Source organism: Passer montanus, unplaced genomic scaffold, assembly GCF_014805655.1.
Source record: "Passer montanus isolate IOZ18808 unplaced genomic scaffold, ASM1480565v1 scaffold20, whole genome shotgun sequence".
NCBI lineage: Eukaryota > Metazoa > Chordata > Aves > Passeriformes > Passeridae > Passer > Passer montanus.
The window spans coordinates 7,795,818-7,808,895 of record NW_024366592.1 but is presented as its reverse complement, the minus strand read 5'-3'; the positions used below and the strand labels follow the sequence as shown (position 1 = coordinate 7,808,895).

Sequence of the window (13,078 nt, the reverse complement as noted above, 5' to 3'; positions counted from 1 at the left end):
GCACTGTGTCTGTGTGTGGTGAGCTCAGAGCTGCCAGGAGCAGGGACACAAGCTGGCTGCTGTGTGTTAGGTGTGGGAGCATTTATGTTGGCTGTGCTAGGCACATCAAGGGAAGCCACCTGCGTAGGATGTGCGCAAGAGCCCAAGATGGCCCTCCTCCCCTGGGCAACTTCAAAGTGCAGTCCTCCTGCTCTGTTTGAAGGTGTCTGCAAGCTGTTCAGCCTTGGATAGGGGTTCCTTTGTGGAGATGCAGCCCATTAGCCTGAGGTCCATTTACATCTCCCAGTCTGGACTGACCTGCATGGTGTCTGACACTGTCCTTCATGCCCACTCTGTCTCACCTCACTGGGACCCTCTCTGGGTTGTCTATATCCCCAGTGAACCAATGGGCTCCTCTCCCAAATCATAGCCCATTCTGAGTGTTGTCTGCTCTGTACAGACACAGTTCTGGAAGTGCCAGAGACCTCAGCCAGAGTCAGAACCCATTGCCTGTTTCTGAGCTTTTCCTGCCCACAGGATCTGAACCTGTTCTATTCTACCCTCCAAGAGAGGAGTGCTGTCCCCAGGCTACATTCCTCTGTTGGAAGTTGTTTCTGTCATGATTTTATCTCCAGTGAAATAGGCTCTCAAATAGACCAGGGTCACATCTTTCTTGTGGGTGGCCCGATAAGTTCCAGAGGGATTTAACTCTGCTCCTGACAAAGCAGGAACATCTCCCCTTCCCTTACACTTGACATTAAAAAAATTATTTCTGGATATGAGCACCCATATCTTCATACCTCAAGTTACAGTGTGCCAGACCCCCTGTGAAGGTTATCCTGCAGGTCCAGAGATAAGACCACCCCTGTGGCCTCCCTTTCCAGATGGAGCCATTTTTTATGTGCTACTTAGCTTATCCTGGCTCAGCCACACCCCTAAGTGTTATTGTGCTCTTACCTCTTCCCTGACTGAGGGAGTTAAATAAAATTTTGTTCTCTAGGGATCATGACAGCACCATGTCTTCCCTTGAGTCAAGACAGAGCACTGGGAAGGTCTTGATTTCCTCATTTCTTTCCTTGCTGACAGACCAACCCAAGGGGAATTTCGCAGCACTGTGCCCAGGAGGGAGGTCTCGGCATCCTGGGGAATGTTGGCTCCTCCAGACCTCAGGCACAGTGGGCTTTGCAGGGTGTGGTGAGTGCCAGCCTGGGAAGAGGGGTGTGCCAGCCATGCCCAGCCCAGGCCCAGGGGCCATGGGGCAGGCCACTGTCTGCCATGCAGAACCCACCCCTGGCAGAACCCATCCCTCATGAACCCTGCAGCACCCTCCAGGCCTGGCTTGTGTCCCAGGCGACTCCAGGAGGGCAAGGGGGCACCTCAGAGGTGGTCGAATGGCAGCTGCAACTGAATTAGTTGGGTGGAGAAACGGGCTTTAAGACAAAAAAAGCTCTCCCCACTCCCACGTTCCCCCAGGAGCGGTGGCAAGGTTTGGCACAGGAGAAGAAGGCCATGTCTGATCACCACAAACAACCTGCCCTTTTTTTTAATCTGGTGCCATTTCAGGTGTCTATATCCTGTATGAGAAGAGGGCCACTCATTTGGGATGGATGCAGCATTAATATTTTTAGTTTATTTAGGTTAATTTAGATGATTACATCTGAACATCAAAATGTCTTCTCTGACAGCTGACAGCATAATCTGGATATGAGAAGAGGGCCACTCATTTGGGATGGATGCAGCATTAATATTTTTTGTTTATTTAGGTTAATTTAGATGGTTACATGTGAATATCAACATGTCTTCTCTGACAGCAGACAGCACAGGGAGCTGTCTGCTGTCAGAGAAGAGTAAAAAGAATGCATTCCCTGCAGCAGAGGGAGTAAAAAGAATGCATTCCTATGGACTACTCCTGTGCTTAATCTCTTTTTCAACAATTTCTGCATTCTTTGGGACTAAAATGTCCCTTCTCCAAGGCTGCTGTCAGATGTAGGCATCTTCAGACACCCAGAGGAGTCCACCAGGTGTCCTTCCATCACAGTCACAGCTGCTGTCAGATGTAGGCATCTTCAGACACCCAGAGGAATCCACCAGGTGTCCTTCCATCACAGTCATCGCCCTGGGCCAAGGTCACTGAAAGGAAGGGGTCTCACAAAAAGCTTCTTTGATCACCTGAAACTGAGCTGGAGATGAGGACACCAAAAAATGTGATCACAGTGGGACAGAAGTGAGGAAGGTTACCTAAAAGACTAGCTTGGGGTAGGTTAGTCAGAGTAGCACCCAAAGACTTCTGGAGTATGCAAATGTAGAGGAGGCTGGGCGTGGCTGTGCATTTCTAAGTAATGGCACACATCAGGAAGTCCCATAATCTAGGCTGGATGAGTGACAGTCAATCAGCCCAAGAGAGCTTTTTTTCTGCTCTGGGGAGCACCTCAGATGGGCATTACCTCCTACCAGAGTATTTAATTCAGGTTGACTTGGATGCTTACCATACAAGGAGGATTGACATTGGTCCGATAATGCAAAAAGCATTTTCCTGCACAGCTGGAACTTTCTTTAGGCATGGAAATAAGAAGTCACCCATTAAGGAGTACTATTTAAAATGTGATTTATTTGTAGTATTTAAAGTACTTAGGTACAAGATTATTTATTCTGCAAGAAAATCTACTTTCCATACATTTCCTCTGCTTTTAAAATGCTGAACATTTAATTTTTTCTCATTTGTCTTGCTGAGCAGCCATGCTATGCTGCTTTGGCTGGAGCTATTGCTTATTTAAACCTGCATTAGGGGACAGAGAATCAGACATGTGGCATCAATATTCTCTAACTATTCCACTTGCACATAAAAGAAAATCATGAATCCTAAGCTCTCAATATCACTGTAGAACTACTGCTGCTGTCATTCAAGCCAGAAGCAGAGGAGCTTGGAAAGCTGTCTGAGGATTACTTTGAAAGACTTTACCCTTGGGATGAAATTGCCTCTTTGTAGTATACAGTTACCTCATGGGTCCTATTATATTAAGAGAGAAAAATATGGGCTACTTTCACACTGAAAATACATGTCAAGTGGGATTGAAAGATCTGGAGAGACATTGTGATGAGAAAGAAAGGAATAAAAAGATACTGAGATAAAAAAGGTTACTTCAAAGCACCAAAATGATACCATTTTGCATAAATATGTCTATTGAAAAGCATTCCAGCTGGTATCCTTAAATTAATGTTATTACCTACCATATATGTAATGAAAAGAACTGTACTTTCTATCTTCCTAAAGGATGATGCTTACATTAAAGCCATATTGATTTTCAAACTATAAATACAAAATTAGTACTATCACAGGTATGAGACTTGTGGCCTTTCAAATCCCTCTCCATCTTTCAATCTTCTAACAGAAATGTGACCCCCCCCAAGCCATGTTAGTGTCGTGATGCAAAATTACTTCAAGCTGGAAATGCAGTTCAGCTTTGCTCCATTCTGCTCCAATGCTGAGTTCCCTCCTTCAACCAGGGAGCTACAAGAAGGAATTATACAATGTGGACCAGTCCAAGAGGGCACTCAGTTGATCGAGTGAAATTTATTGGATAAATACAGAAAGAGCTTCCTGAACAGCAAGACTCTTCTCTCTCCATGCTCAGCTGCTGAGTTAAGCTGGAGCCACCTTTGGTTCCGTTTCCTGACACAGTTGAGATATACTTCAGGAAAAATTAAACTGCTTTCACCCCCCCAAAAAAAGAGGGAGATTAAAGCTCAAAAGGGCAGTGGAGCTACAAAAAAATTACAAAAAAATGTCATTACTTAGGACCTGTTTTGAAACATAACATGTTTGGGTTTGAATGCAGTTACACGGAACACAGCTGACCCAGGCCTTCCATGGCTTTGGTGGGGACTCTAGCCACAGACAGACTGAGTTAGGAATTGGAAGGCTCCAGCACCTTCAGCTGCATTGTAACAGGCATTTCCTCTCAATTTCCAAGCTGCTGGTATCCACCTTCTAGGCTGTGAGACCTCTCTCAGGGAAGGACACACAAAGAATGCAGCCTTCACACACCAGCCATCATGTGAGCAGATGAATATGCCTGTAAGAGAAATCTCCCCTTGTATCCTGAAAGATCTCCCTGTGTATCCTGAAAGGTGTAGAGTTCCAGACTCCATGGGAACCTTGGACAATTGGGAGGCCCTGAGTGGAGAGTGACTTTGAGAGAAGGCAAGGTGGATCACTCTGTTCATCATTGGCATCCCATCCCTGGTCCCAGACCTCCCAGGTGCAGCAGATTATGCTCTGCATGGTGAAGATCTCCTTCTGCTAACCTTTGGCACAAAACATGCACAGACTTCCCCCAGGTTCCCAGGAATAAGGTAACTTTTATACGTTAGTGAGAAAAAATGGATTAGTGTCTGAAGGCCAGAAGAGTTGAGAGTCACCTATAGATGTCTATTTCTCTGCTAATCTCTAATAACTAAGATTTATAACATAATTATTGATGCAGTTCACTGGAAGATAATAGACTGAGGCTAGATCAAGACTGGCACTTGCACATGATAGCTTCTAGTCACTAGCAAGTTACAGCAAATCTTCATTTGATCTTCTGGAGGGCATTGCAAAGGATCCCAATCTCACCTGCAAAGGAAAGAATCAGAGCAGTTAATTCCAGAACTAGCCCATTTCTAACACTCCTGTATGTTTTTTGCCCTTTATATCCATTCACTTAAAGAATAAGGTGAGCACAGAAGTGCTGAACTGAACATGTTTATTAGAGTCTTACTGGAACTAGGTCTGCAGAGTCATCCCTTTGCCTTCGGTAGCCAGGCTGGCTCACAGGATCAGAGGAGCTGGCTCTCCGCAGGCCAGCCAATGTGAGGGGGAAAATGTGATCAAAGCCATGCTTCTCCTTCTCTTCCTCACTGAAAACGGCTAGGATCCACCTCAAGGCCATCTGCCATTTCCTAGCATCTCCCCCAAAACTGGGTTTTTCAGATTTAGCAAGTTACAGTCAAGTGGAAATGCTTGTTGAAGCTTGGCTAGAAATTGGAAGTATTTTTTTCATGAGAAAGGAGATATGTGCTGCCTTATCTTAGATAGGGCTCGGAACATAAAATGCAGCCAGATGGAATCCGCCTTGTGGTTCCCTATTTCTGACCCAAGTTTTGAGGAATTCAAGGTAACAAATGTGCAATTCCTTACTATTGATCGTGTCAGCTAAGTTCTTCAGCTGCTTTGCATTGTCCAAGACTTCAATCCTCTGTGTGTAGGGATTGTACCGAACAGAGAAAGGACGAGGGATTGTTTGAGCAAATTTCCTGAGGGAAAAAACATAAACAAATGTACAGTTTAATTTTTTTTTTCCACCAACTCTTTTCTTTGTGTGTGCATTTGTTGATTGTGGGTGAAAAAATCTATGGAAGGATATAACTGAAATTCCTGCTGACTGATCTGAGACCTACAATGTTCTGCAACACACTTGAAATTGCATTTGTCCTTATCACCTCTGTTTTTTTTCTGAACAGAACTAAGCTATTGGCATGGCAACACTGCCCCTGGTATAGGCCAACTATGTAGCAACTGGGATCTGCCAAGCTTGCAAACCTCATTTTCCTTTCATTAGTGCAAAAGGTAGGAATTCTAATCCAAGTCTGAGTTTCTGGGGAATTAAGGTCAAGGATCTATGTCAAGGAGCAAGCAGGCACCTAACTTCTGGCATGGCCTAGCTCTTAAATTACCTGGTGGTTTGCAGGTAATTTAAGAGCTAGACAATAGTTAATTGAGTAAAGCAGCATTCCCTTCTGCAAAATAGTTAATTCCATGTCAAAAGCATTAAGACTTGGGTGTCTTGGGAAAATATTAATTTGCATAACCACAGAACTGCGGAAAGAAGGGCTCTGAATGGGATGAGATGGTCAGAGCTATTGTTCCAGGCTCCTTGTAGACCCCAGCAGGATGCTGGCTTATATATCTGCTTTGTATTACTGAAGTTATTGCTGAAAGAGGAAGGGAAGCACGCAGGAGTTGATTATGGAGCCCCACTACACAGACTGTGACTCAGCAGGGTAAATCCCATAGGCCTAGAACAGTGGAATATGCTGGAGATGCCACCCCCACAAAGTTTCTTCAGTTTAAACCTTATTATTAACCTTATTAAGGACACTGTCTCAAACAGAACTCAGTATCAACAGGCCACAAGGTGTGACGGTGAAAAAATATTACGTTGGTTATGATGAATTTAGCAGCATTGGTCTAGTTTTTCTAAGAGGAAAGATCACATTAGAAGATGGCTTTCCTAAATCTCAGATGAAGGTAAGATCCCAATTAGAAGATTAATGTCTTAAGCTGAGATATTTTAGGTCAGTCTCAGAATTATTTTTCAGAAAGGTATTTTGTTGCCCACAAACACATATGTCCAGATGCAAGCCTCTAACACAGGCACCGGACCAAACCCCAGACCTTCTGTTTCAATTTAACCACTTTTTTTCAATTTGGTCACTGAAGCAAATAAAAAAAGCTCCAACATATTTTGTTGCAGCTAAGTGAGGCAGCATTTTCCACACCCTCAAGGAGCTTGCTGCTCAGGGATACACACAGAGAAGACAGAAGCTCTGTGCAGGATATCAATAGCCCAGCCCAGAAGAGAAGGCCATCCTTCCCAGGTATTTCCCCAAAGAAAAAGGCACAAGAAAAAGCTGCCAGAGTTATGACAGCTAAGGAAGCAGCAGGGCAGAGAGCTAGGAAGACCTCAGAGCTGGGGAGACTTCAGAGGAAAAGGAGTAGATACTACGAGGATTTTTTTTTTTACAATAACTGTTAATTCTAGTAATGGTAAAGTTACTTGGTTTGCATTAATTAGCCAGATTTGACTTTAAATATTAGTATCACTGCAGTTGAACAAATAACCTTTTTTTTTTTTGGTTAGACAGATGAAGCTCTTAGTTACACTAAGCACAAATCTTGGATTCAAGCATAAGGTATATTCCTATTACTATTCATTTTTGCCCAAGATTCTGAGGCTATAAAACGTTTATTATGCTTTAGCATTGCACAGATTTTTCTAATGCCTCCCAAAACATGATTGTCAACCCAAGACCTATAACGGCGATGAGATCCACTGCCTTTGCAGCAGACAAGAATGAGTTCTTCTCTGGAATGACTACAGTACCTTAGCTTTTCTTTTGCATCTTTAAAACTTTCAGCAACATAGTAGATAGGCTGGAACTCAGTAACACAGTACTTCTGCACAGAAGTCTTCTCCAGGACAAGAGGCCGAATCTCAGGCTTACTTGATAAACAATACTATGAACAAAAAGGTAAGAAATTAATTTCAGTGTAAGAGTGTTTGAACATGCTGCGAAAAAAATCAAGAGCAACTCCATTTCAGACAGGGAAGAGTTTCTCCTGTGGTAGACAGTGATAATGTCACTGGGAAAGAAGGAGGTGTGAATTCCTTGTGTATCCATACACCTACACATTTATCAGAGCTCTACAATGAAATACTACATTTCATCCTACTTTTGTGCACAAAATATGAAGCAAAATCAAAGATCTGAAGCTGTTCAGAAAAGAAATTTGAATAATTATAAACGTATTTGAAATATTTTCTAGAACACACCTGCAGCTCCCCAAATGAAGACAGCAGCCCTGCACCATATGCCTTGAGGGAATCTCCTTCCTTACAAAGTCCAAACTCAACTGTAAACCAATAAACCTGGAAAGAAAATGAGACAGAAACTTATTATTACTAGATAAAAAGTACACCATTTATTTGAATATATTTAGAGTTTTCATTTCTATATAAGATAATGGTGATATGTGTTAAATTCGAGTGTATAAATGCAATAAATGTCCCTTCAGACTGAAATTCTTCTCCTAGGAGAAGCACAGTACTAGATTCTCTGTGCCTGAGAATCAGTTCAGTTCCATGACGAACAAAGTTTGTGTTTTACTGTGCTTATCTTCGTCAGCAGGAGCAATGAAATTACAGCAATAAAGCTTTATTTTGACTGGCCAACCCAGTGGAAGTTTGAATTATTTTAGAAAAGTTTGAACCTTATTTTAGAAAAGTTTGAGTCCTGCATCACACAGGGCATCTGACTGCAGCAGCGGTGTGATCAGGCTGTTGGTGCAATAGGGGAGGAAGATGGTGAGTGGCCTAATTTGACTCCTGTGTCTGTCCTTTTGAAGGGATATCTGCCATGGCTCAGAAAAAACTACCCTATCTGTCAGAAGTGTCAAAGCTGGTGGAATTCTTTGCCTAGGTGGCCCCCATTTGGCACTGGGGACACTAATCTCAGAGCAATATCCCTGATTTTATTCAAAATTTGCAGCTCTGGGTCTCAGTAGTAGCTATCCAGGTGATCTATGTTGACTATAGAGGATAGTGCCTGCCTGGCAAAGTGGAAGAGATGCTTGAAGGTGAAATAGCTACAGAAGCTGCCTCTGAAATTTCCTGTGGGGATGTAGCAACATATAATCTCATCTTGCCCAATATGTTTGTGCTGGAGGAAATCTTGTTTGGACTTCTGTGTTTAATCACAACTGTCACTTTGAATAAGGGGTGCCAAAGCTATTTTCCTTCAGCACAACTGTTTCAGGGTAGGGTTTTCCAATCATGATCTTCACTCTGATCCCATTCAGCTCTATGGGAGTTCTATCAGTGACTTCAGTGGCAGCAGAATTAAGACAACACAGGGCGCTTTGGAAAATTGAGCCCTCATTTATTAAATTACCGTAGCAAGTTTCTCGATGAAATCATCTGGAGCTCCCAGAGATGCCAGTCCAATTTCCTGTAACAATAAACCATTATTCTTCAAGCTGTTTATTGCAAACATTCTTCCTGCCTCGTTTTATGTAATTGCTCACATTTTAAATGTTACCATTGCTTACTACCACACACAAATGTTTACAGGACATGTTCCTATCATGCAAGATCAATTTTAAACCAGAAATCTCTCCAAAAATGAACAAAGGGTCTTGTCCAAATGTCATTTACAAGGCATGATCCTTTGTGCCTGGTACAAAGCCCATTGAGGTCAAATAAAATTTTCCTCTTGCTTTGACAGGCTTTTGATCAAGTCTACAATGAACATCTGAGAGAATGATAGGGACAAAAGGAGGCAAATCAATCACACCTACACACCTTATATATTTCTCTTTGTTTTGATGGGTCTGATTAAAGGAGTTCTCCTGGAGCCCTGAATGAGCTATTTTTTTTGAATGACAGGGCATGATTTGAAAGAGCTTATTCATACCTTGGGAGCTAATGAAGATTTTTCTAGGAGGCATGAAATAGCTGGATTCAAAAGACAGACACATGAGACTACATATAGCCAGGTTCCTTTCTTGATTTGCTCTAGTGAGGACTGCATTGTGCAAAAAATCAGAGGGCTCTCCCCACACACAGCAAAGGCATTAGAGGAGCTTATCACCATGTCATATCCTAGGAAGCCAAGGTACAGTAGGGCTCATCTAGAAGGAAACACCAGTACTGGAAAGGGCAAAGCCTAAAGGCAATACTGAAAACTTACTAACGAGATCAAACTGACTTTTGTCTTTTGAGATGTTGCATCAAGCTTCCTTCCTTTCCCTTTCCTTTCCTTTCCTTTCCTTTCCTTTCCTTTCCTTTCCCTCTATCAGTCTTTATGCCTTTCTAGCTTTGTGTATTTCCATGTTTTCTGATAGGATGCAGCCAAAACTTTACTGCTTCACTGGAGTTTGGCTTCTTTTCCAGAGACATTAACACTACCAAAAAGAAATCTCCTCTCCAGCCTTCTCCCATGCTTACAGCTGAGACAGTTCATCACTTTACTCAGCCTCCAATGTCACTTCAACAGAAAAAAACCAAAATCTCCATTTTCCCTAACATTTGAATATCATCATGAGGTAATAATCCATCTGACTCATGAGCTATGTGACTTCACTCAGAAGGATCTGCAGGAAGGTTTTAAAATGATGGCTTCACAGGGTCTGTCAAAAAGCAACTCACACAAGATCATGTTTGGAGTTGGACTTTATGTTTTCACCTACGTGAATTGTGTTCAGATTTCAAGCAATAAATAAACCACCTCAGCCACTCTTATACAGTATGCTTAAAGGCAAATCTGCACCACCCTTCACAGCTCTTGGACCATCCTCTGAATTACTGTGTGTTTAATTATATACATAATATAACCATTGAGTAACTTACCTGGGAAAACTGAGCAAAACTGGGATCAGCAAAAAGAGGCACGTGTCCTAGCAGCTCATGACAAATGTCACTGCAGGAAAACATGACATCTGAACAGCTGTGATTCAGGAAAAGTCCAGCAATGCTGGAATAATGCCCTAGAGCCAGCACACAGTCCAGAGGTCAGTGCATTTGCTCCTACCAGCAGATACTGTTCACAGGAAAACATTTTGCACTGAAATTATTCTCGTGGTGGAAATGCTTGCAAACCCCAGGGCTTTCTGTGCTTTTGTATCATACATCCCCTCAGCAGCAGGGACTGTTAGATTTTTCAAATACAGAAAAGTGATTTGGCGAGATGGAAAGGGGAAGGGGATAAGACGTCCAAAAAAGGCCTGGAAGACCTTTTTTGAAGGAAAAAAGGTGGAAAAAAGACATTTCAGCATGGCATGATGACAATGGGGTAAACAAAACCAGAATCATTAGTAAAAAGTAAAATAAAGGTAAAAGAGTTTGTGAAAAGTAGGAAGAAAAAAAAAAACAACAAAAAAAACAACGCCAAGGAAAAATTGCAACAATATGAAACAGAATAAGAAATCTGTTTTTAAAATGGCAGGGGGAAAAGCACAGTTGACAGGGACAGAGAGAAACACTCCACAATGAAAAAGAGATGGGTTCAGTGGTCTGGGCTTCTCCTGTCTCACTGCCAGTAGCTTGCTTGCAGCAGGTTATGTCCTTGCTGCACTCCTTGGTGCTAATGGTTTAGCTAAGTGCCCTTGTACACTGCTCTCTTGCATCCCAGCCACCACACAAGCAGGCCTTCAGTAGCAAAACTATCTCATCTGCCCCAGGAGAACCTGCAGAAGTGGCTGCAGACTGTTAAACACACTAGAAAGGCTCCATAAATGTTTCCAGAGGAAAGTAGTCCCTTGGCTGCTCTCCCTCAGCCCTGCTCCCGGGAGTGCTGCCGAGTCCCAGGCAGCAATTCCCAGCTGTGCTGACCCTGCTGCTGGTGTGCTGCAGCTCTCAAGAGTACCCTTTGTGTGCCAGGGTACTCACGGCTCCGGGGTGTACATGGGCTTGGAGGCGTGGCGGATGTACTGCGTGGAGTGGAACACGCGGAACGCCAGCCCAGCCAGGAAATCCCGAGAGGAGAGCAAGCCTGCCACGGGACGCAGCCGAAACCCAGTGCAGCCTGGAGGGACAGAAAGACAGCACCTTAAAAACAGCTGATGTGTTTGATTTATCCTCATCCAGACTCCTTACAGTGGGAAAAGTTTGTTGATGGTTGGTGGTTTTGGGTTTTTTTTAATCTCTGTTGGAAGCCAGGACACTCCTCTGGCTGCCCTGGACCCTGGCAGGGGGCTCAGAGACCTTGGCACACAGTCAAAGACACCTGTGCCTTCAATTTTAACCCATGGAAAAAATTACCAGCTGTGTATGAAGACGTACAATATGCAAGAGTTTAAGTAGAATGATAGTTAATTTGTCACAGGGTAAAAAAGTAGAATTTTGGGGTTTAGATTGGGGATTCAAGAGGCAAGATGGAGGAGTCTGGGTGTGTTCTGTCCTTCCTCCTCCATCTTCTGCTGTGATGGTGGCACTTTTGGATTGGTTTAGAGTAAAGACAGACTGTCTATGATAGGTGATAGGTACTGGGAAATATTGGTAAATAAAGTACACGTAGTTCTTAGTATAAAATATTAACACCACCCCAAGGACAGGGCTTCTGCTGTGATGGTGGCACTTTTGGATTGGTTTAGAGTAAAGACAGACTGTCTATGATAGGTGATAGGTACTGGGAAATATTGGTAAATATTGGTAAATAAGTACATGTAGTTCTTAGTATAAAATATTAACACCACCCCAAGGACAGGGAGTGTGCCATGAACCAACCTGCCAGACAGACCTCAGCAGGCTGGAGAAAGAATGTGTTAGATAAGAGAAAATAAACAACCTTGAAAAGCAGAGCTGAGGAATCTGGCTTCTTCTGTGGTCACGGGGCTGGGAAAAGACTTTAATACCTCGTGAGCCATTTCAGCAACACAAACCCCAAGAAATCTCCTTATGTTAAATAGAGTTTAATTGCAGGCAATTTTCTGACCAGGAATACCACCAACACAGCATCTGAGCATTTTGTCCCATTGTATTCCCAGAAGCATTACAGCAAGACCTGGGACACAGGCTAAGAGATGCACCCAAACATCATAGGAAACATTTGATAAATCAGGGATTGGTTTTCCTTCTCTGGAAGCATCACCCCCCACTGACAGCTGAGGCCTTTCACTTCATTTGGTTCTTTTAGGTGCTTCAAACTTACTCTGCAAGAAATTTGAAACATCTTCAAGCTGGGGAATATTGTCCTCCCTGTAGCCACAGTACTTCTCCAGCAGTGGGAACACGTGGTTGTGTTCATAGCAAGCATGAGTTGGATACAGAGTCTTCAGCTCCCTGAAGACAGTGCCCCAGGTTTTCTTTTCTTCTTCTGTATAGGTGACACGAGGAATAGGTTGGCCACTAGAAAGAAAATGGATGTCCTCAATAGCAGCCACAGAAAATGTTCCATGCCATCAACATGCTCTTTGTCCTTTCCCATTTCCCATGTCCTTTGCCATTTTCAAAACAGTTCTCTTATTCTGCTTCATGTTGCAGCTTTACTAGGACTGGCCAGGAGCTGCTGGTGCAGGAGAGGAGATGTTTTTGGGCTGACACACAAGTGCAAAAGGAGCCTCACTGGTCCCTAGGCAGTATCTGGAAAGGACTCAACTGACCTTGGCTGAGATAATGGCCTTTAGACAGCTCCTTGCATTACTGTGTTAAAAATAAATCAGTGCTTGTTTGTCTTTTAAAGGTGCTCTTCTAAAAATACTTGCTTGCTGTTGGTTTCGATTTATTTTTTTCTTTCTTTATATGAAGGAGCTGTTTTACTTCTTGCTCTAGTGAGCATTATA

At 43.1% G+C, this 13,078-nt stretch overlaps 1 protein-coding gene and 1 long non-coding RNA gene across 2 annotated transcripts in view; one reads left to right on the top strand and one right to left on the bottom strand.

The window, feature by feature from the left end:
- The first annotated feature begins 1,852 nt into the window (after positions 1-1,852).
- On the top strand, positions 1,853-3,697 carry LOC120501654. The gene is made up of 2 exons (XR_005627365.1): positions 1,853-2,000; positions 2,071-3,697. It is a non-coding gene; the product is annotated as an uncharacterized LOC120501654 (long non-coding RNA).
- The window catches only part of PAH (phenylalanine hydroxylase), a 33,664-nt gene continuing 24,117 nt past the window's right edge, over positions 3,532-13,078 (bottom strand). The window contains exons 7-14 of the mRNA XM_039708218.1: positions 12,448-12,644; positions 11,187-11,322; positions 10,149-10,218; positions 8,692-8,748; positions 7,575-7,670; positions 7,125-7,258; positions 5,159-5,274; positions 3,532-4,594 (exon numbers count right to left, since the gene is read on the bottom strand). Of these exons, the coding sequence (XP_039564152.1) occupies positions 4,551-4,594; positions 5,159-5,274; positions 7,125-7,258; positions 7,575-7,670; positions 8,692-8,748; positions 10,149-10,218; positions 11,187-11,322; positions 12,448-12,644 (850 nt within the window). The 3' untranslated portion in view covers positions 3,532-4,550. The remainder of the gene's footprint in view (positions 4,595-5,158; positions 5,275-7,124; positions 7,259-7,574; positions 7,671-8,691; positions 8,749-10,148; positions 10,219-11,186; positions 11,323-12,447; positions 12,645-13,078) is intronic.